At 37.7% G+C, this 24,589-nt stretch overlaps 1 protein-coding gene across 1 annotated transcript; it reads left to right on the top strand.

Moving 5' to 3' along the window:
* The first annotated feature begins 1,179 nt into the window (after nt 1-1,179).
* LOC149836735 (protein IQ-DOMAIN 3-like) lies at nt 1,180-23,499 on the top strand. Its single transcript, XM_090005553.1, has 6 exons — nt 1,180-1,315; nt 1,464-1,695; nt 1,808-2,134; nt 2,412-2,612; nt 22,280-22,381; nt 22,478-23,499. The coding sequence occupies exons 2-6, from the start codon at nt 1,618-1,620 to the stop codon at nt 23,141-23,143; spliced, it is 1,374 nt and encodes a 457-aa protein (XP_089861679.1). The 5' UTR covers nt 1,180-1,315; nt 1,464-1,617; the 3' UTR covers nt 23,144-23,499.
* Nucleotides 23,500-24,589: the final 1,090 nt, after the last annotated feature.

Genomic DNA, 24,589 nt, shown 5'->3' with positions numbered 1-24,589 from the left:
ATTTTTAATAGGGATTTCATTTTGAATAGGGACCCCAAAAAAAATTGGAGGCGCTGCCCTCGAACTCTTACTATTAATAGGGGGCTCAAAAAATTTCGAGGCGCTGCCCCCGAACTCCTACTATTATTAGGGGGCCTATTTTTAGGGAGCTCATTTTTAATAGGGGCTCAAAAAATTTCGAAGCCCGGTCCCCGCACTCCTACTATTAATAAGGGGCCCATTTTTTCCCTCCGCCTGAGGCCCCGTAAAACACAGGTACAGCCCTGGGAATGGAGGACATTAAATGAGGAATAGACTAGAAATGAAGGTGAAAATCAAAACATACCATGGGAATGAATGGGGAATGGAGGAAAAAATATTAAAACGGGGTGGGAGTGGCCCCCTGCCCCAATCCACTGCCATCCCTACACGTGGATTGGTTTCTTTAGGTTTTGACAATCAACAATTCAAAATTTTTATAGTTCAAAAATCTCTTTTTTTTTTCATGATTCGGGCATCGATTCATAGCAAATTGATTATGCCTAATATATCTACAGGGTGGTCCAATTTGTAAAAATGTTTAAAAACCCATTTCACAGGTTTTCTTTTGCTTATTCTCATCGCCCCTTTATAAGGTATCCATAAACTTATCACAGCTAATGGGCTTGTGACTTCTTGAGGCCCATCAAAATATTATTGGCAGTGACCATTGTTTCCCACTCTAAACTTCTCTTTAGGGAATCCTTTTTCTTCTTGCAAAAGTACTCTCCCTTCCAAAACACCATTCTTGCCAGGAAAATGCAGCCTAAAAGGTGCTAAAAAAAGTTGAGAAAAGGAAGCAAATAATTAATAAGTACCATTGATAGTCTCCAATTAAACAAACCAAACAAGTACCACCGAATCATAGTTTGTGTTATCATAATTGGAGACCGTTACGATCTTTTCTGATCAAGTGCAAAGACTTAATAAAATGGCAGGTTACCTAAGTAGTTGGCTAACGACCTTATCAGAAACGGAGAATCCAAACTCCAAAGTGGTGAACAATTGGAAACATCCAAGAAGCTACTTTTGTCATTTGACAAAGCAAAATATATCCCTCCAAGGGCATACACGTAAGTCCCCATCTCTAGAAGATGGCCTTTTTTTTTGTAAATATGCAGAAGGATGAGGGTAAAGGTAGGGGAAGCCACCCACATGGTTGATTGCTATCCACTATTCCAAGCTCCGAAGAATACTTCCAGTTTGTGTTCCAGATCGAGAGAGAATCTTTGCGCTCAAATTTCCATTTTTTCCTTTCCCTCTAGCATTTCTTGTCACTCTGCCCACATTTGCTGAGGTATGTACAATGGTGTTTCTGTTTTCTGATCTCTCTTTCATAAAAACCTAAAATTGCCATCTTCTGTTCCCTAACATTCTTTGTGGATTTTGGTAGCTCCTCTCTCGTCTTCTTCATTCTAATTTTGTCTTCTTGCTACTGACTGAAGCTGAAGCTGAAGCTGAAGCTGAAGCTGAAGCTGTAACTCATGGGGATCCATGTTTTTACTTCCAGGCAACATGTTTGTGATTTCCTTTTTTGTTGGTATGAATAGAAGGTTGGTTGTTCTCAGATTCACATAAACTGTTGGGGTAGATTCATCAATGGGAAAGAAGAAGAATTGCTTCAATCTATTGAAGAGAAAGTTGTTTTGTTCAGGTGCAAAGTTGAAGCCAGAAAATGTGAGATTGTTTGCTTTCTTTTACTCTTCGTTGTATCCGTAGCAAGCCATTTCTATTTCTTTTTGAGCTGTTCCATTAACGATGTTTATTTGATTGATTTTCTGTGGTTCAGAAATGTGGAAAGGAGGAGGAGAAGAGGGAATGGGTGCATCAAAGGCCCAAATCCAGCTACCAACCTTCAAGGGTAGGCCTAAAGGTACCAGCTCCTTCACCCCCATTGCTAGGGAAGACATTGAGTGAAGCAGAAGAAGAACATAGCAAGTATGCTATGGCTGTTGCCATAGCAACAGCTGCTGCTGCTGAGGCTGCTGTTGCTGCCGCTCAGGCGGCCGCCGGGGTTGTTCGCCTAACTGGGAAGGGGGGACCTTATCAACAGTTGGAGCTCGCAAGAAGAGAATCAGCTGCAATCAGAATTCAATCTGCATTCAGGGGATACTTGGTATTTTTCGATCACCTTGTTTTATTTAGTCTTTCTTTTACTTCATCTTTGAGGCTAAGGCATCCCAACTTACAAGTGGTGTATAATTTGAGTGTATGATTATATATAGGATTTCCTTCAAATCATGAGTTTAGTGGTGATTCATTTTCACAACATTTCTGGAACGATGATGGTTATTGGAACTAGGGAGTTTTATAGTTTTTTCTTCTTTGTTGTTCTGAGTTCTGAATCAGCATATTGTTGAGACTCCTCATTTTACATTTGATTGTAAAATCAGGCGAGGAAGGCGTTGCATGCATTAAAGGGCTTGGTGAAGCTACAAGCACTTATTCGTGGTCATATGGTCCGCCGCCAAGCGGAAAATGCTTTTAGGAGTATGCAAGCTCTTCAGAGGATCCAATCAAAAGTATGTTCCAGGAGAGTGAAAATGACTAAAGAGAAGAAGATCTGCGAGCAGAAACTTGAGGTAGTGAAAGAGGTGAAATGACTAACCTAGGAGTTAGAACATGGCTAATAATTTTATCATACAGTAAATTTTAGTGTGGAATACACTTCCGAATGACCATCTGTCAGTTTTCTCTCAAACTTTTGGACCTGTCTTATTGTATATCTTAGCTATGTGGAGTGTATATGCAGAACATGTCGTGGTATATTCCCTTCTTGCACAAGTATTTGCGTGCTCATGTGTTTGTTTGCAAAGATGATGTACTCTTGGCGCCAGTCCATATCTTTCTTTCCTGTTGTTTTTTATAGAGCCAGTACCATAGAAAATTTCATGCCTGCAGGGTACGGGTTTCGGCTTTTCTCAGCATTTCAAATGGTTCAACTTAAGAGATGAAGAATGATATGGTACTATTTCTATGAGACCAGTGCTTCGGATTTCACTGGCTTGAGCCATTTGGAAGGACATCTATTATGTCTTCATGATGAGAGGTCTAAAATGTTGAAGAGAGATTTCTGTGGTTATGGTCTCCTCCACGGTCATTATCTTCGTTTAAATTCAAGATTAATATGAGTGTGCATGTTTCTGTAACATATGAAGTAGATATTTTTTGTATTAGGGAATTATGTCTTAAGGGATCAAACTATGTCACTAAATTTCTGGTTAGGTATAACTCAGGTCTTCCTAGTCAGCTGGATTTCTTTGGTCGACTAGTCCACCAATTTGGTAACCTAGTTTACTTGCAACCCAATGTTGACAGTAAAGGCATAGTTGCATATGTTGTTGGAGGAGTGTGGAGCCTGTTGCATATATGTATTATATATTTTGATCCATTTCTGGGTGATAAACATTTTAGGTCATTATTTTAGACTCAAACATCTACTTAACTCATATTTTTATACACTTAATTTAACCATTTTATTTGTACTGGTTTATGTTGTTACTCAGTCAGCCATTATAAGTTGTGAATTTGTGGAACCTTGATTGATTTCAAGTTGTTAGATGTGGTTTTAAGAATTTTAGCTTTTCGCTATTGTGTTTTATGATAGTATGCATTTGGATGTCAATTATATCTCATTGCTCTGTTTTCTCTTATATATGGAAAATGCTGAAAAAAGTAAAGAACATGTGTTTTAATTGGGCATGCCTAGTCCATACCTCCCTGTAGGGCCCTCAGTCACTAGGCCCTAATTCTTGCTTTTCAGTCTTATAGGAATGTGGGATTGTGAGGTGTGACTTTTGGATCAAAGATGTTAGTTCCTAATTTGTAAATTGCAGCAATGTCCTTGATTAATCCTGTAATACAGTGCCTATTTACGCAAAATAGATGATTGCAACATATTTTTTATTTCAATATCCTGTTGTATCTGGATTTGTTTTATGTGTTTGTATGCGTGTCGGTGAGAGTTCTGCAGTAGATTTTTTTATACTATTCTTTGGCTGAAGCTTGGGATTCCTTTAGACTTTGGATATCATCCAAGGATTGTTGATGTATTTGGGTTAGTTTTTGTTTCTGGAAACTGCATCGGAAGCTTGAATATTTTCAAGTTTGTTGTGTTGGGTTTTGATCATCCTGAAACTATTGGCTTTCCTGATTCCAGTTTAGGATGTTGTGTAGGCTTGGTAAAATTTGGAGAATACTTGATTAGATGGTCTCTAGGTGATGGATGAATTTTGAAGTTTATAATCTCTTTCAATGTTATTTGTTTCAACTTGTTGAGGGCATGTTGCTTGTTGCTGTCATGTTTTAGACAAGGTAGCAGCCTATGTTTGCATTTTTAGAATGTAGAGTAAATGAATAATGCTTATTGGTACAAAACCAAATATAAACACGATGGTTTTTTATGGGAGTGGTATTTCTCAAGTCTGTAGATGCAACCTTTGTTGTTTCTACCCAACAGTTTGAGGTGGTCATTATAGTGTGGGAGCATGGAATATTCACGTCCAGTCCTTGTTGTTCCGAGCAGGTGTATGAATTATTGGAAGGGTGGAAGGGTTTCCATCTGCTGCTTGACAAATAGCAATTTATTGTGCATTATTTTATCTATTGCTTTGTAATTAGTAAATTTGGAGGTGCTACTTGTTGGTGAGTACTTAGCATTTTGAGCTTGTTTGGTTCTCTTCTTTCAGGGTTTCTTACTTAAAATGAATGCTTGGGATCTTGATCACAATTTGATGAGCATTATAATATAAGGTTTGGACATATTACGTGCTTAAAAGGAGATAGCTCCTCATAGACTATTTAGGAGAACGCTGTTGCTTCCACTCCCCACTTATGTGACTAATTGCTTGGTTACGAACTCCTTGTTTAAAAGGAAAGAACAGTGCATTTTCCATCCTAACCATAGTGATTGCCTTATTTCCCAACCATGTGGTTTGCACATGGCCTTTACCTGCCAACCCTGAACAGTTGCTCCATGGTTTTCCCATAGAAATCCATGGATTAAAACCCATTCCTTAATTATTTTTGCATTATCTGAATGTCCAGTCGTCTGGCCAATCAAGGAGAAGACATTTACTTGCATGAAAAAAAGAAGAAAAGAGAGAAGAAAAAGATTCAAAAAAATAACTGAACAAGGAAAGAATACAATGGAAACAAGAAGGAAGAGCGGATGACACTGATGGCATTACCAGGATGGATCAGGTTTCTCTGATACCATTTCAGAAAAACTGCAAAACTTGAAGTGGAGGAAGGTTGCTGCCCAGAACTTCATATTCCACTCTGAACTTTGAACATCCCGTAATTTGGAGTACTTTTTGTCATAGAGGATATAACTTGAATGGCCATTATACCCCTCATTTTAAATAGGTTACAGCATATGGCATGCATATTGTAATGAAATGGACTAAATCCAAAATACATTGCTTATGGACATGCAAGATCACACTTCAATCAAGTAAAACACTTATTGACTAAACCGCACCACCCTCACAAGGGTCAAAAATATCCTTGTTATTGCATAGGAGAACTCTTAGAAGAGTGAAATATACAAAGGCCTTGAAGGCCTATTTATAATACAAGGGGACACAAAGGGGGCAGCTCCAAGTGGCTTTTGGGCTGCACCCAACGGTCACATTTGTGATCGTTGGGGGCAGCTCCAACAGCTAGTTGGAGCTGTCCCATCAAATCTGAAAAAACAAAAAAAGTACAAGAAATAAAGAAAATAAAAAGGACTAAAAGTAAAAGGTGGTCAGCCTCTAATGGGCTGATGCCTATTACAGTGAAAAGACTGAAATACCCCTGATGGGTATTTCGGTTTACATAAGTATGTATATATATATCTTAACACCCCCATTAAACTCATGGTGGAACAACCGAGAGTTTGCCAAGTAGGAAGTAAAATCGTGGTGGCGGGAGCGCTTTAGTGAAGAAGTCCACTAGTTGATATTCCGATGGAACGTAAGGCAATGTGATGGTCTTCCTCAGGAATTCTTCACGAACATAGTGACAATCCATTTCAATATGTTTTGTCCTCTCACAGAATGTATGATTGCTTGCAATGTATACAGTGCTCTTGTTGTCACAACATAATCTGGAGGGTTCTTCGATGTGAATTCCCAAATCCTCTAGTAGTTGTTGCAATCATACTAACTCAGATGTAGTCATTGTCATGGCACAATATTCAGCTTCAGTGGAAGATAGGGACACCTTTTGTTGCTTCTTGCATCACCATAAAATTAAAGAATCACCTACAAAAACACATAAACCAGTGGTTGAACGTCTATCATTTGCATCTCCTCCCTAGTCAGAATCAGAATATGCAATGACTTCCAACAAGGAAGAGGATGATAAGAACAATCTATGATTGATGGAATTCTTAATATATCTAATAATTCTCATTACAACACTCATATGTACTGTAGTGGGAGCATGCTGAAATTGACTAACAGAGTGAATAGCATGAGAAATATCAGGACGAGTAATAGAGAGATAAGACAAAGCTCCAATCATTTGTTTGTATGGAGTTGGATCTTGCAGAGGTTCTCCATCATCTTTCTTCATTTTTGCATTTATGACCTCTGAAGTATCAACCCGTTTTTCATCTGATAGTCCTGATCGTTCAATGATCTCTGTTGTATATGTAGTCTGTGACAAAAAATAACCACGAGATGAGTAAGTCACTTCTATTTCAAGAAAATATTGTAAAAAACCAAGATCTGTCATGTCAAGTTGTCTTTAAGCACATGTTTGATATGATTAACTTCTTGCTTGTCACTTCCTGTGATTATCATATCATCTACATAAAGTAGTAATATTATCATTTCTTCATTAGAAGACTTAACAAATAACGCAGTGTTAGTAAAACAAGATTTAAAATGAAGTTGTGTCATCACAATACTGAACCTATCATACCAAGCTTTGAGAGCTTGTTTTAAACTATACAAGGCTTTTCGTAACCGAAGGGTTTTCCTATGTCTTAAATTCAAACCTGGTGAAGGATCCATGTAAACCTCCTCATCTAGATTACCATTCAAAAAGATATTTTTTACGTCCATTTGAAAGATAGGTCATTTTTTAATTGATGTTATATAAATAAGAGTTCTAACAATGGTCATTCGAATGACTGGAGCAAACGTCTCGTCGCAGTCTATTGCATATTCTTGACTGTATCCCTTGACTACTAGCCTAGCTTTTTATATTTTCAATGTCCTATTCCATTTAGTTTTTATCTTATAAATCCATTTATATCCTATAGTTTTCCTTCCTTTAGGTAATATTTGAATTTTTCAAGTTTTTGCCTTTTCCAAAGCTTCTAATTCATCATTCATCGACACTTAATCCATTCTTGATGATTTTTAGCCTCATGGTAAGATGTCGGTTCTGTATATGAGTGTATGGTCATTAGGCATGCTCTATACCTTGGTTCAAAGGAATCATAGGATACAAATCTATTAGGAGTTTTTGAAATTCTTATAGATTTTCTAATACTAGAAGAATCTAATCTTGATTTTGAAAATATCTTTCTAAAGCACATGGTGGATGGTCTTCGGTACGTCAAGTATAGGTTTGTATGTTATTATGAGACAGGTCTATATTATTAAGACCCTCATTTACATTCTCATTTGCATCATGAGTGTCTTCATTTTCACTTTCATGCACATCATGAATGTTTTCACACCTTTCATGTTCATTGACAAGGTAAAAAATAAAAGAATAATCACAACTCTATTGGATTTTTTTTTTACTAAAACCAATTTCATTTTCAAGAAAAGTAACATTTTGTGAAACATATAATTTGTTTCTTTCAATGTCATAACATCTATATCCCTTTTGATTTTCGGCATAGCCTAAAAAAACACAAGGGATTCCTTTTGGGGAAAGTTTGTCATTCTTATTGGTAAGGACAAAACATTTACATCCAAAGACTTTTAAACTTTTATAATCGGGGGATGCTTTAAATAAATTTTCAATAGGAGAGATATTTTCAATATTTTCTTAAGGCATTCTATTTATTAAATAGACTGCCGTAAGGGCGGCTTCGGCCCAAAAACCTTTTGGAACATTTCTGGACACAAAAAGTGTTCTAGTGGTCTCAATAATATGTCTATGTTTCCTTTCGGCTTGTCAATTTTGTTGAGGAGTGTATGAACAAGATTTTTTGTGAATAATCTCATGTAGACCACAGTAATTTTTGAACTCTTTTGACATAAATTATCCCTCGGAATCGGTTCTAAAAATTTGAATATTGGTTTTAAATGGAGTCTTTATATAGCAATGAAATTTTTTAAAACAATTAAATACTTTTGATTTTTTTTTTAAGAAAAAATATCCAAGAGTGTCTACTATAGTCATCTACAAACACAACATAATAAGATACACCTCCTTTGGATACAACTGGATCCGGTCCCCACACATCCGAATGCACTAACTCAAATGGATTTTTAGATATAAAATGTTTTGGCCCAAAGGGTAAAAACTTCATTTTACCAAGAATGCAATCTTAATAAACAAAATCTCTTTCTTTATAATTTGTAAGAAATGAAAACAAGTGTAATTTTGACACACTAGGATGTCCTAGTCTTTTGTGCCAATTTTTTATATTTTTCTTTTTCATAAAATTACAAAAAATATGTTTTGATAACTCAAGATTGTCCATTACATAGAGATCTTATCTTCTATGGCCTTCCCCAATCGACTTTCCGGACTGAAGATCCTGTATTAAACAATCATTAGATGAAAACAGTACTTTGCATCCATGATCCATAATTTGAGAAACAGTTAAAATATTTAAATTTAATTTTGGTACTATTCTAATATTTGGTATGTGAAAGATTGATTTTTTTTAAAACCCCCAAAACTTTTGATTTTTAAAGATGTTTCGTCGGTGGTTGAAACATGAGAATTATTTGGGTTAGTATGACATTCGGATAATATGTACTCATTTGGAGTCATATGAAAAGGTGCACCAGAATCAAGGATCCAAGAAGTCTTACTAGGGTCACCACTTGTAGATACGGATGCTCCCGAGAAGGAAGAAACTTGAGTTTTGAACATTGGTTGTAGTGCCTCCATTAGTTGAGCTAAAGATAGCGAGCCGATACATTTGGAGTCATCTACATCATTCCTTTCAATCAAAGCAACCCTTTTATCATATCTATGATCTTCTTTCTTTCTTTTGGGACAAAAAGGCTTGATGTGTCCCGGTTTGTAACAATGATATCATATAATTTTGCCATCCTTTTTATTCTATGTCACATGGGTGCGGGTGCGGGGGTGCGGCAGGGGCAAAAATGTAAAATATATATATATATATATATATATATATATATATATATATATATATATATATATATATATATATATATATATATAAAGGGGGGTCTGGGGGTTCCCCCGACGTGGGGGGTTATAGGGGGGCAGCGCCCCCCCCCCCCCCCCAAGATTTTTTTTTTTAAATTCCGCAGCCCATTTCATAGGACAATTTAAAAAAAAAATCCAAAAAATGGACCGAAATGACCCTGGGTGCGGTCAATGCACCCAGGGTCGGGTTGACCACACCCGGTGCCGCACTCGCGTCGAGTCGAGTCGATGCGGGTGCGACACCCTGCTAGCCGAATCCCTGTTACATAGTTTTTATTAGAATATGGATCAGATATGGATCCATATCCGATACAGCTTTTTATACATGTATATGTAATATGTTTTTCTTGTAAAGGGCAATTTTGTACATGTAAAATTGTTTGTAACCCTATTAATGTTAATGAAGGATTAGTGCAACATTTAGAAAATAGTGGTTGCCGATTCCAAGCAAGGACTCGAGTTATCTCCTCTCTCCCTCTCCTTTCCCTTTCTCGATTTCTAAGACAATTTTATCATGGTATAAGAGCAGCGGCAACTCTGGGCATAATAGGGTCTTCCTCTCCTCGTGACAGGCTGAATCTTCCTCCTCGTTGGCTGAATCTTCTTCCTCGTCATTCCTTGTCGTTCCTCAGCTTCACGCGACCCCTTCTGGTCATCCAATCTCGTCAGCTGCTGAGTCTTTCTCCTCGTCCTTCAGCCGAGCTGAGCATCTTCCTCCTCGTTGTTCCTCCGAACCCAAAAGCCGAGTCCATCATGATTCCTTCTTGTTTCACGATTCGAGTTTCCTGTTTTTCCTTCGTACACGATCTCCCAGTTCTTCAATCCTGGTTCCTCTTCAGCCGGGTTGAACCCAAAAGCCGAGTTCTCTTTGAAGGGCTGAGTCTTTCAGTCATGGTCTGTTGCTTCTCTTTTTCCTAGTCGAGTTCTCCTTGATCCACATTTTTCTAGCCTAATACTAGCTGAGTCCTTCCTGTCTGTGAATCTGCTCACGCCTGCTCAAAGTTTGCAAATGGATACTTCAGCCAATCAAGGTCTTTCCTCTAATTTCCTGGGGCAGCTAGTTTCTGAAAAGCTAAACACAAACAATTATTTCACTTGGAAGAGACAAATTACTCCTTTCATTCGCAGTCAAGACCTCTCAGGTCATTTAGATGGCTCCACTCTGCCACCTACAGAATTCATCACACGAGAAACAAAAGAAGACGACGATTTGTGAAACATCATTCACAACTCTGCATTTGTTGGTTGGATGAAGCGCGATCAGGCTCTCGTCGGTACATCACTTCCACATTATCACAAGAAGTATTGATTTCTATTCCTGATGATTGCACAACCAAGGTATTGTGGGAGAGTCTAGCTCAGACCTACTCTCAGATATCAGAAGCTAAGGTGTTATATCTTAAGCGTGAATTTCAACTTTTAAAAAGGGGGACAATGACCATTATTGAATTTTTAAATCAAGTCAAGAGCATCACAAATCAATTAGCCATTGTTGGATATCCAGTGTCAGATAAAGAAAAAGTGCAGTAAACACTGAATGCTTTGGGATCAGAGTATCACGTTCTTGTGACTTCTTTATTGTGCTTGCCGACATTACCTAGTTTTGAAGATTTACGTGCTAAACTGTTCCAGTACGAGATGTTCTTGAAAAGCATCTCTGATGCCCCAGCAGGGCAATCATCCATGTTAAAACATATGTAATAATACCATAATACCCGATAGGGGTATTATGGTCATTTCACAAAGTACCCCATAGGGGTACTTATTTTGTTTCTCTTATTTTACTGTTTTTTATTTTTCTTTTTTATTCTTTAAAATGTATTTTTTGGATACCGAAAAGGGGCCCCACAATGGAGTCGTTGGCCCCCCCAACGGTCACATATGTGACCGTTGGGGGCTCCCAACGACTCTATTGGGAGCCCCTTTGGTCTCCTTTTCTTATAAATAGGGGGAACCCCCCATGTACGTGGTATTGCTCTTGAGAGCTCCTCTTCAATAATAGTGATATTATTTTTCATGTGTGTAGCCTTTTTATAAGGCCCTTTGTATATCCCTTAGTGGATTTCCTCTCTTGTGCTTGTTGCACTTGTCCGTGTGGGACATTGTGAATGCTTTAGCATTCTTGGTTTCTTCCGCTTATTTCATTACATGGTATCAGAGCCATACGATCTTCTAAAGGTAAAATCTTGTCTCTCTCTACTTCCTTTCTTTCTCACATCTTCATTGTGTAGCAATGGAAGTCAAGATCGATCTATCATTCAAACTCAATGGAAAAAATTACATGATGTGGGCATCCGCAATGGAGAATAATCTCAAAGGCAAAAAGCTTTGGGGTTATGTAATGGGAACCGTTCCGGAACCCCAACTTAAGCTCACAAAGATGGAAGGAGATCAATAGAAAGCACTTGAAGGCGATGCTCGTCTCAAGGCCATTGAAGACTATAATCATCAAATGGAAGATTGGGAGAGCAACCATGCAAAAATCCTAGCATGGTTTATGAATAATGTCGAACTCAAGGTATGTGCAAATATTGCAAAATTCCGCCGGGCAAATGAAGTTTGGTTTTTTATGAAAGGTATGTTTACCCAAAAGGATCTTGCAAGAGCCTATTTCTTGCAAGAAAAAGTTAGAACCACAAAACAAGGTGATATGAGCATACAAGATTACTATAGTGCTCTAAATCCTTTGTGGGATGAATTGGCTCTTTTAGAGCCTAAATGGGTATCTATGGAGGATGTGGTTCTAAGACAAAAACAAATGGAACAAGATAGATTGTTTCAATTTTTATTTGGGCTTCGTCCTGAATTTGAACAAGTGAGATCCTCACTTCTCCATAGATCCACGTTTCCTCCCTTAGAAGAGGCTATTGCCGAGATTACTCAAGAAGAGACTAGACATAGCATGGGTAAAAGCATAGAGAAAGTTTTTGCCGTATCTAAACCCGACAATCATGTTAAAACATACAAACCACCTCATTTTGGTAAGCAAGGGAGTGGTGGAAGAAAAATGATTATATGTCACCATTGTTATGAGCCGGGACATATTAAACCCGTTTGCCCAAAGCTAAATGGGGCATTCAAGCCAAAGGTGGCTTCCGTTGAAGAATCCACCACCAAAGAAGATGACGGCAAGAACGGGGATCTCAAAGATACTCTTGGACAAATCTCCTTGGCTCTTCAACAAATTCTAAAGGTCACTTCTTCCACCTCCGGTGCCGCCATTGCCTCGTCATCATCTCCCGGTACGTACTCTTGGATTTTAGATTCCGGAGCCTCTTTTCACATGACTCCTCATGAAAATGCATTAACCAATGTGCACGCCAATTCAAAATTATCTTGTGTCTCTACGGCCGATGGAACTTTTCTCAAAATAAATGGTATTGGAACTCTTGATTCTAAAAATATTCAAAATTTTCTTGTTCCAAAAGTTAGAATAGTTCCTAAATTAAATCTTAACCTCTTTTCCGTTTCTCAAATAGCCGACCATGGATGTGAAATATCTTTCTCATCCCAAGGGTGCTTTGTGCAGGATCTCCGGTCCGGAAAGCGGATTGGGCAAGGCCATAGGAAGGGAGACCTTTATTTTATGGATGACTTAACACTTCCAAATACCTCATTTTGTACTTATGTCCAAGACAAAAATATTGAAACTTGGCATAAAAGACTTGGACATCCAAGTTACTCTAAAATGTATCTTTTTCCTTTTGGAAACAAGTTTTGTAAAGAAAAAGATATCAATTGCAAAGATTGCATTTTTGGAAAAATGAAGTCTACTCCTTTTCCTATTAGAACCTTTGTGACAACAAGACCTTTTGAATTGGTGCATTCCGATGTATGGGGACCATCTCCGGTTTTATCCAAAGGTGGTTATTCGTATTATGTTACGTTTATTGATGATTATACTAGATACGTATGGATTTATTTTCTTAATGCTAAATCAGAAGTTTTTAACTTCTTCAAAGAATTTCATGCAAAAGTTCAAAATCAATTTCAAAGTCAAATATCCATTCTTAGATCCGATTCGGGTGGAGAGTATTTATCAAATGATTTTCAATCATATCTAAAACAACATGGCATTTGTCATCAAAAATCTTGCCCAAGGACTCCTCAACAAAACGGTCTAGCGGAGAGAAAACATAGACATATTTTAGAAACCACTAGATCCTTACTCATTTCTAAAAATATTCCTAAAAATTTTTGGGCCGAAGCCGTATTGACCTCCACCTATTTAATCAATAGGATGCCATCTTCAAAATTGCATAACATCTCCCCTTATAAAAAACTTTTCAATATGACACCCGACTACAATCGTCTTTGTATTTTCGGGTGTAAATGCTTTGTTCCTTTGCATAAAAGAGATAAATTGTCACCTAAAGCAATAGAATGCGTATTTTTAGGATATGGTGAAAATCAAAAGGGCTATAGATGCTTTGACTATAAGAACAATAAATTATTTATTTCCAAAGATGTGACGTTTTTAGAAGAGGAAAATGGATTTGAAAATTTGGAAAAACCAAATGAAATTGATTATATGTTTATCAATGATCTTTTAGAAGACTCAAATGATGATCTTTTGAGTCATCCGGAATCTTTAGAAAATACTCATGATAATGATGTATCACCAACTAATGGTGACAATCTCCAAGTATACACTCGGCGTAAGGAAGCACAACCTATTAGTGCTTTAGAAAAATTCTTGCGGCTTAATGAACCCCTAGAAGAAACCTCTCTTAGGCGTTCCTCTAGAGAATCCATTCCACCAAATAGGTTTGTCTCATATGAAACTCTCTCACCTAAATATAGAGCTTGTCTAATTGCCTTGCATTCTTACTATGAACCTTCCCACTTTAATCAAGCAAAAAATATTCTTCATTGGGTTGACGCAATGAAAGTTGAACTAGATGCTTTAAATAAGGCTAAAACTTGGGAAATAGTTCATCTTCCTCCAAATAAAAAAGTTATAGGATGTCGATGGGTCTACAAAGTCAAAACAAAAAGTGATGGTTCCCTAGAACGTTATAAAGCTAGATTAGTTGCTAAGGGATATTCACAAGAATATGGCATCGATTATGAGGAAACTTTTGCCCTCGTGGCTCGCATGACAAGTGTTAGAACTCTAATAGCAGTAGCATCATCTAAGAAATGGCCTATATTTCAATTAGATGTTAAAAATGCCTTTCTTAATGGTCAGTTGAATAAAGAAGTATATATGGACCCTCCGCCGGGAATTAATGTTAACCAAGGTCAAACTCTTCGGTTATTAAAAGCTTTATATGGTCTTAAACAAGCCCCTAAGGCTTGGTATGATAGATTTAGTGCTATCATGTTAAAATTGGGATTTCGTTCATGTTATACTGACACTGCTCTCTTTGTTAAACGTGCAGATAATAGTATCATCATCCTTCTGCTTTATGTTGATGATATGATCATCACTGGCAATGATGAAAGTGGTATTCTTAATGTTAAAAATATGTTAAAACATAATTTTGATATGTCTGATCTGGGTTTTCTCAGGTACTTTCTTGGTATAGAAGTAGCATACTCTCCTCGAGGGTATATACTGTCACAGATGAAGCTTGCTGCAGACATATGTTCCAAATCTGGGATTTCAGATGACAAAAAGGTGGAGACTCCCGAGGTTATCAATGCTAAACTACGACTGGAGGATGGAGTTCTGCTGGATGATCCTACGCCCTACAGGCAACTCATAGGCTCCCTCACCTATCTGACTATCACCAGGCCGGATATTGCTCATGCTGTGCACTCTGCAAGTCAATTTCAGCATGCTCCTACATCTGTGCATATGAGTGCTGTGCTCCGGATCATTCGATACATCAAAAATACTTTGACTAAAGGGCTATTCCTATCCTCAATCTCTTCCTTAGACTTACTGGCTTATACTGATGCTGACTGGGGAGGAAACCCAAATGATCGAATCTCAACTACTGGCTTTTGTGTTTTTTTAGGAGATTCGCTAATTGCTTGGAGGTGCAAGAAACAACAGAAAGTCTCGTTGTCTTCTACTGAAGCAGAATACAGGGCTATGGCAACCACTACAATGGAGCTTGTGTGACTTCGAAGTCTTCTTCAAGATATGGGAGTCGAAATTACCGAGGCTTCGAAGCTTTGTTGCGACAACAAAAGTGCCATCTATATTGCCAGCAACCACACCTTTCATGAAAGGACTAAACATATTGAGATAGACTGTCATTATGTACGTGATGAATATCTTTGTGGGACAGTCACACTGCCATATGTCACTTCAGAATATCAACTTGCAGATTTCTTTACCAAAGCCCTGCCTGCTCCTCGCTTCTTGTTCTTTCTTGGCAAACTTTCGGTCATTCCCCTGTAAAGTTTGAGGGGGGGTGTTAAAACATATGTAATAATACCATAATACCCGATAGGGGTATTATGGTCATTTCACAAAGTACCCCATAGGGGTACTTATTTTGTTTCTCTTATTTTACTGTTTTTTATTTTTCTTTTTTATTCTTTAAAATGTATTTTTTGGATACCGAAAAGGGGCCCCACAATGGAGTCGTTGGGGCCCCCAACGGTCACATATGTGACCGTTGGGGGCTCCCAACGACTCTATTGGGGGCCCCTTTGGTCTCCTTTTCTTATAAATAGGGGGAACCCCCCATGTATGTGGTATTGCTCTTGAGAGCTCCTCTTCAATAATAGTGATATTATTTTTCATGTGTGTAGCCTTTTTATAAGGCCCTTTGTATATCCCTTAGTGGATTTCCTCTCTTGTGCTTGTTGCACTTGTCCGTGTGGGACATTGTGAATGCTTTAGCATTCTTGGTTTCTTTCGCTTATTTCATTACAATCCATGCATGATGTTCTTGCCACAGGGATAACTGCTGATCGTGCACGATGAGGGTGTGGTAGAGGTAGGGGAGCACAAGTTAAGGGTGGCCGTGGTTTGCTACCTACACCAAATGTCACTCTCAGTCAGTCAAGGAATGTTCCCACATGCTACTAGTGCAACAAATGCGGTCACATCAAGGCCAACTGCTGGTTCAATCCTCAAAATGCTCAAAACCGTAATAGAATACAAAATAATAGAAACGTTGCTACATCAGGATCTGCGGGTACTTTTCAGGTCAGTGATGATGCTAAAGAACTTCTCTTGTCTGCTATGGCCAACCTGAACTTGAAACAGAATGATGATGGAATATGGTATGTAGACTCAGGGACAACAACTCATGTCACTGGCAATGCAGGTAAGTTCTCTACTTTGATCCCTTATTTTGGTAAGTCTAATATTGTAACTGGAGATGGGACTCACCACCCCATTTCAAACGTATGCAACATTCTCATCCCTTTGTCTGAAGCTTCATCCATTCCTCTATCTAATGTTGTTCATGCACCAAATATAAAAAAAAATATTCTCTGTTTCTAAGCTTGTTGATTCTACCAATTCTTTTGTTGAATTCACTTCTTCTGTCTTTGTCAAGGACCTTCAAACGAAGAAGATGTTCGCTAAAGGAGAGCGACGTGGAAACATGTATATCTTCAATGAAGATCCTGCCTCCAATGTTCTGAAGCCTCTCAAGTCCGATTACACTTCTAGAAGTATTCTAAGTATATCCCAATGTAATAAGCCAGAACTTTGGCATTCCCGTCTTGGTCATTGTAGTCAAGTATTTATTGAAAAACTAGTGTACAATGGATTTCTTCCAGAGTTTGTTTCTCCTTCGTTGAAAAATAAAATGTGTTCCAGTTGTCAGGTCTGCAAAAGTCATGTACTTCCTTTTCATCAAATAAATAAAAGAGCCTCCATGTCTTTTGAAATAATATGTTCTGATGTTTGGGGCACAACCCCCAATCCTTCCTCTTCTGGAAGTAAATATTATGTATCCTTTATTGACAATTTTTCTCGCTTTACTTGGATATTTTTTATGAAACACAAATCAAAGGTTTTTCTCATCTTTCGTCGTTTTCATGCCTACGTTAAAACCCAATTCTCTCAAAACATCCAGATTCTCCAATGTGATGAAGGTGGTGAGTATTCCTTTAAAGAATTTTTAGATTTCCTCCAAGATAATGGGATAGATCGTAGGGTTTCTTGCCCGTACACTGCACAACAAAATGGAATTGCTGAACATAAGCAGAGACACATTGTGGAAAGTGCAATGAGCATGATGCATGGTTCTAATGTGCCTATTAGTCTTTGGACAGAAGCCTTTCATACTGCCACTTATGTGATAAATCGTCTTCCTATGCCTATTCTTGAAAATCAGTCTCCCTATTATGTTCTCTTTGGTGACTATCCTGATTATGATGAGTTACGAGTTTTTGGATGCACATGCTATGTTCACATTGATAGATCCATGCGAACTAAATTTCAGAACAAAGCCTCTATATGCTAGTTTGTAGGTTATGCAGATGAACACAAGGGTTACAGGTGCTATGATCCTGCCAATAGAAAGATCAGAATTTTCAGAAATGTTATTTTTGATGAAAATAGTTTTCTGGGAAATAAAGCAGATCACAATCGTGAACATATTGACACCAATGATAATTGGTATGATCCATGGCTCAGTGCTGAACTTATTTCACAAGCTGGGGTTTATACTACTTTGACTTCTGAAAGCACCAATGATGAGACAGTTTCAGATGAGGCATCGAAGACAGAATGTCTGAGATACAAACGAAATGTCTATACCAGGAGACTCAAAGAGCGAACAGATATGCCTACTGGAGAACACGTGGCATTTTCCAATGACAGAGAGGCACTAAGAAGATCAGGCAGGATAAGGCATCCCATTGAAAAGTGAGTGAGTTATGATAATTTTTCAATGGATTTTCAGATTTTCTATCCAAGATTAAGAAACACGAAGAACCACTTATTTTTTGCCAAGCCATTCACTTTAAGAAATGGATTGAAGCAATGAATAAGGAAATCGAGGCACTCCATGAGTGCCAAACATGGGAGATAGTTGGACGTCCTCCAGATAAAAATGTTGTTGGCTTAAAATCGGTTTATAAGATTAAATATAAGTCGGATGGTAGCATCGAACGTTACAAAGCATGTCTTGTTGCCAAAGGTTTTACTCAAGAATACGGTCAAGATTATGATGAGACTTTTAGCCCAATGGTGAAAATGAGAACTATTCGTATCATTCTTGGCCTGAAAATTGAACATGGGTGGACCCTTAGTCAGCTTGATGTTAAAAATGCATTCCTGCATGGGGATTTAAAGAAAGAGGTCTACATGGAGCAACCTCAAGGTTATGCAGAGGGAGATCCAAAGAAATATGTATGCAAATTAACCAGAGCATTGTATGGCTTAAAGCAAGCCTCCAGATTATGGTTTGAAAGTTTCTCCTTAGAAATTCAGAACCACGGTTTCATCTGTTTCCAACTAGATCATTCTCTATTCATATATAAGGATGATACCACTATGGTTTTCTTACTTATATATGTTGATGATATTGTGATCACCGACAATGCTCCAGACCACATTCAGCGAATTAAGGTGCTTCTAAGTATATGGTTCAAGATGAAAGACCTTGGGGAACTGAGATATTTCCTTGGTGTAGAGGTGGACAGGCAAGATGAAAAAATGTCATTAACCCAACACAAATACACTCTTGATCTTCTAGCCAAAGCAGGAATGACAGATTGCAAACCTCTGCCTACACCCAGTGTTGTCAATCAAAAGCTCAACATTTGTGATGGAGAGTTGTACCATGATACAAGCAAGTACCGCAGTATAGTAGGCTTGTTACAGTACCTCACTTTTACCAGACCAGACATCGTATACTCTGTAAATCAAGTATCTCAGTTCATGCATGAACCGAAAACTGGTCACATGGATGTCGTCAAACGTATTCTTCGTTATCTAAAAGGCACGGTAGGCGATGGACTCGCATATGTTCAGTCTTCATGGGGGACACCAAAACATGATATATTGGCATACACAGATGCAGACTGGGCAGGGGACCCAGATGAAAGGAGATCTGTTTCAGGTTACTGTGTTTTTATTGGAAAAAATCTTGTCTCATGGAGCAGCAAAAAACAGAAGGCTGTAGCAAGATCTAGCACCGAGACAGAGTATAGCTCTATGGCAGCTGCCACAACTGAAGTGACCTGGATTAGACATCTACTTATAGAAATGGGAGAGAATGTCTCAAGTTCAACTCTTATGTGTGATAATAGAAGTGCCATACAAATTGAGATCAATCCTGTTCATCACAGTCGAACTAAGCATATTGAGATCGACCAACATTTCATCAGACAAAAGATAGCAGACAAAGAGATTGAACCAGTTTATGTATCGTCAAAAGACCAAGTCGCTGATGCGTTCACAAAAGGTCTCACAAGTAACCGTTTTTGGTATCTGAAGAACAAGTTGCACATGGTTTACTGCCATGCACAACTTGAGGGAGGGTATTAGAATATGGATCGGATATGGATCCAATAGAGATCCATATCCAATACAGCTTCTTATACATGTATATGTAATATGTTTTTCTTGTAAAGGGCAATTTTGTACATGTAAAATTGTTTGTAACCCTATTAATGTTAATGAAGGATTAGTGCAACATTTAGAAAATAGTGGCTGCCGATTCCAAGCAAGGACTCGAGTTCTCTCCTCTCTCCCTCTCCTTTCCCTTTCTCGATTTCTAAGACAGTTTTATCACTTTTTGTATTCATGATCACCTCTTTTGTCGCTTCTTTCATAGTTATTGGAGTTTCTTCCATTCTCATTTTTCACAAAGTGAGGAGGTTTATAACTCCTAGTGTGATTACGGGGCTTTGACATAGCAAGCACGGATTCTTCATCTTTTGAGACAGATGGTTTCTTCAATTTATTTTTTTCATAGTTAACTCCTCAAGAGTTTTGACTATGTTGGTACACCTTCTCTACGAAGGAGAGCCGACTTGGTTCCTTCAAATTGGGTCTAAGCTCGTTAATGAATTGGTAGAAATGCTCCATTTTAATTTAGTTTTCATGGAGTTTTACATCTTGGGGCAATGTCATTTTGACTCTAGAAGAGTCAATTCATCCCAAATGAGAGAGAGTGTATTGTAATATTCCTTAACGCTCATCTCTCCTTGAATCATAGTCTTTACTTTGTTTTGAACATTGCATATGTGAGCAATATCTTTAAGATTATATATGTCTTTAAAATATTTTCATGCATCACTAGCGAAATCAAATTTTGCTAAGGTAGAACACTTGTGGATGTCTACACTATTGATGAGCCATCCAATTATCTTGGAATGTTCCATTCTTTTCATTTCTTTTCATAATCGAAAACGACTTTAGACATTTCTTCTCCTTGAAAAACAACTTACTTTCTATTCTCAATTTTGGTAAGAATGAGTTTAGACTTTTTTTCGGTACCATCAACCAAATCCCATAGACCATTTTTCCATATTTTGTGCTTCATTATGGATGCCCACATCACATAGTTTGTGTCATTGAGTCGTATGGGAATGAAGACAATTACTTCCCTTTCATTTTTCATGTCTTTACAATAGGGAGAAAGGAGAGTGAGAGAAAGGCAATACAAGATTTGTTTGAGAGATAGTGCGCTTCCCGATGCAACGATCCACGATTTGTTGTTTCACCAAGCTCACGATCCTCCTCTTGATGCTATCACAATCCTTTTCTTGATACTATTGGAATAATACTTCAAGAGCACCAAAGCTCTGATACCATGTAATGAAATGGACTAAATCCAAAATACATTGCTTATGTAAGAACACACTTCAATCAAGTAAAACACTTCATTGACTAAACCGCAGCACCCTCACAAGGGTCAAAAATATCTTTGTTATTGTATAGGAGAGCTCTTAGAAGAGTGAAATATACAAAGGCCTATTTATAATACAAGGGGACACAAAGGGAGCAGCTCCAAGTGGCTTTTGGGCTGCACCCAACGGTCACATTTGTGACCGTTGGGGGCAGCTCCAACAGCTAATTGGAGCTGTCCCATCAAATCTGAAAAAACAGAAAAAGTACAAGAAATAAAGAAAATAAAAAGGACTAAAAATAAAAGGTGGTCAGCCCCTAATGGGCTGACGCCTATTACAGTGAAAAGACTGAAATACCCCTGATGGGTATTTCGGGTTTTTATATATGTATATATATATATATATATATATATATATATATATATATCTTAACACATATTACAAAGCTCTAGACAATACACAGAACAACATGCCAAGCATAGGCAAACATATCTGCATATATGACGTCTGCCACAACTATGAAGACGCAATGATCCCCTGCTCATGTCTAGCACATTATACAAGAATAAATGGGAGTTTCTTTCTATTTGTATGGAACTGCAGATTCAAATTATATTTAGTCTAATGTAATAAGCCTCATTTACATGAGCTTCTACCTAGCAAAATATTCTGGAATTCTTGCAGAACTTTTTGATTTTTTATATGGGTACACACATAAATATGATGAATTTGTGTTAGAAATGATGAAAATTGTCCAGGCTTACACCATATTTTTTCATACTTGAGTTTCAATAAAACTATCTGTATTGAAAGAAATCATGCACTTGCACTACAAATTACTATAGTTTATTCAAAACTGTATTTGGCTTGACTTCCACAAAGTGTGTCTTTAAGGACCATTTGAATAAACAATCGAAATCAACATTTGGAGGTAGCATTGTCACATATATTTTATTCATGCAAAACTTGCTGTGATTTTTGTCCATATAATAGAAGTTGATTGTTCTGCTGAATTTTTTGCTATTGGTATCATTTGTCCTGATTTTATGACAGTTATGCATTCTCTACTATTATGCCTGCTTGAATATAACGAATGTTAAATGTGCAGTTCTCTATAGCAAAAGATAGAATGTTTGGCAGGAATTCTGGCATGTAGGTTTCTTACTTCACCTTCTGTGTGTAGATCGATAGAAGCAGTAAAAAAATATTGGATGGCAGCCTACTATCAAAGGAACAAACTGAAATGCTCTTGAGCAGACAAGCTACATTTAATCGAGATCATCGAGTAATAAATGTTCGGAATCTTTTCTGGTTTTACTATTTTCTCATATGTTGTTTCACATCTATTTATCTTTCCCATCTGTCTTCTTTATATGTCTAGGACAAAAAAGTTGTTCGAAAACCAACATCTTCAACTTCTGCTGTTAAACAATGCAATTCAAACAATGAAAATGTTGAATGGAACCGGATAGAACGCTGGATAGATACTCACTCGTATAGGAGAGCGTCAGAGAGTTCATCAGCATCGAGTATTGACCAAAACTCACTTTCTGAGAAGCAGATTGCAGAAGCAAAAGCCTGTTTTGATACATTATTTAAAGAACAAGAAGTACAAAGCAGACTCAATGCAAGAGAATTACAGCAAAAAAGAAGATTGATGAGATCCCAATCTCCAATATCAAATGTAAGAACATCGACTCAGAGAATTATGATCAGAGATGATGAATCATATGCAAGCTCAACAGCATCCCTTCCAAGCTACATGGTCTATACAGAGTCTGCAAAGGCAAAAGCCAGATCAAGTAGCACACCAAGACAGAGGATGAGTACATTGTCAATCGACAAGAACACTTCTTTTCCTTTTCTTATTAGTGATGCAAGTACCACAGTGCTTAGAAGGTCCCCTGGCTCTCAACAAAAATCACCAGGTTTGAAGGGTCTACCTGGTCCTGTAAAGTCAGACAGGACTTTCAGTTCTATAAAAGATCTTAGCTTAGATTCCGATCGTTCTTTCCTGAATTGGGACCATCAAAGAGTTTTCAGGTGATCTAACAAGATAAATGAAAAAGAAAAAAATCCTCTTCCTGGATTTTACAAGTTGATTATGGATTTCTCAGACACTCAGTGGTGCTTAGTATTTGGAAATTGCACTTGGTGACTGGGATGCTGATGAAGAGGTTCTGTAACTGGTTGCAGGGAGTCTGAGTTTCCTTGTTTTTTATTCAATAACCCATTGTTCTGTTCATCCCATTAACATGTTTGGTTTGTTTCTGTGAAATGTCTGGTGGTCTTGTTTGGCTCAGAGTCCAGTTTGTAGTTTGGAATGCAATACAATACATAATATGTCTTGTTTTTCTACTGATCAGAATATTCATTAACTGGTAAGAAGTCGTTTTGGAAATCAATTGGACCTGACTCCTATTTCATTTCTGTTGACATTTGGAAAGAAAAATGGCATCATTATTATAACCATGTCATTTTCACCTAGATTTCCTAGTATTATGAATTTGATAAACATTAATGGATTAATACTTAATTAGATATGTTATTTCAGCTCTTAAGCATCATTTTGAAAATTTACATTAAAACATTATTTTTGTAGCCGCGTATTAGTTCTTGAGAAATCATTTCGATGTTTTATATAAATTCCAATAAAAATGTTTTAAATACCATATATGAATTTCAAGAATGTGCTTGGGAATTTTGAACCTTTCTGTATTAGTACCAATACTTGCACCAATCTTGGCCTGATTTACTGGGTTTGGTTTTACCCCAACCAGATCCGATATCGGTGTGATACCATTAGGGTCAGGGCTCACTAAAGTAGGCTTGCTTAGCTAATTGGGTCAGACCCACTGAACCCAAATAGTGGACGAAGGCATTCACATTTGGAAGTTTATTGATCACACCGAGTCATACTGTGATACTGGTCTGCTTTTACTACCCGGACCTGAACCAGCTTTGGATCTACATAATCCAGGTCTGATTAGATTACTGTTCCTCAAAGTTGAATCACGGATGGACCAGAATGGATGCAAATATTTTCAGACTTGATTTGGATAAAGGCATTGCCAAGTCTGACCTAATTGGACCCATTGTAATTGGATCTGAACTCGGACAGAAATCCTCTAAAACTGAATCTGATTCTGACTAGCTTAAAATCTGACGTATACACGTGTTCCAATTTGGATTTACCCGAATTACAACTCAGATTATGATGCAAAACTTGATACGAGTCTGAATCTGATTATGGTTACAGTCCAACTAAATGGATTTGAATTTGGTCAGATATCTGATCTGAATCTGAAGCGTTTACTTTCCCAGCCATCATCTCCAATCAGAGCCTGATCCGGCCCAACATGATATTGGCCCATTCTACATGAATGGACCCCGATTTAGAGCTGGTAAAAGAACCGAGCAGCTCGTGGCTCGGCTCAGTTCGTGGCAGCTCGTTTAGGTTAAACAAGTCAAGCCTGGACAGAGGGTCTTCAGG

Source organism: Nuphar pumila, chromosome 5 (assembly GCF_984573655.1).
Source record: "Nuphar pumila chromosome 5, dmNupPumi1.hap1.1, whole genome shotgun sequence".
Lineage (NCBI taxonomy): Eukaryota > Viridiplantae > Streptophyta > Magnoliopsida > Nymphaeales > Nymphaeaceae > Nuphar > Nuphar pumila.
This window is presented reverse-complemented; position numbering and strand designations above follow the sequence as displayed.

Bases quoted from the DNA above. Each gene is read 5' to 3' on its own strand.
- LOC149836735 (XM_090005553.1), top strand. From the start codon at position 1,618: ATGGGAAAGAAGAAGAATTGCTTCAATCTATTGAAGAGAAAGTTGTTT. The intron at 1,696-1,807 runs GTGAGATTGTTT...TCTGTGGTTCAG, and splicing joins CAAAGTTGAAGCCAGAAAAT to AAATGTGGAAAGGAGGAGGA. The intron at 2,135-2,411 runs GTATTTTTCGAT...TTGTAAAATCAG, and splicing joins CTGCATTCAGGGGATACTTG to GCGAGGAAGGCGTTGCATGC.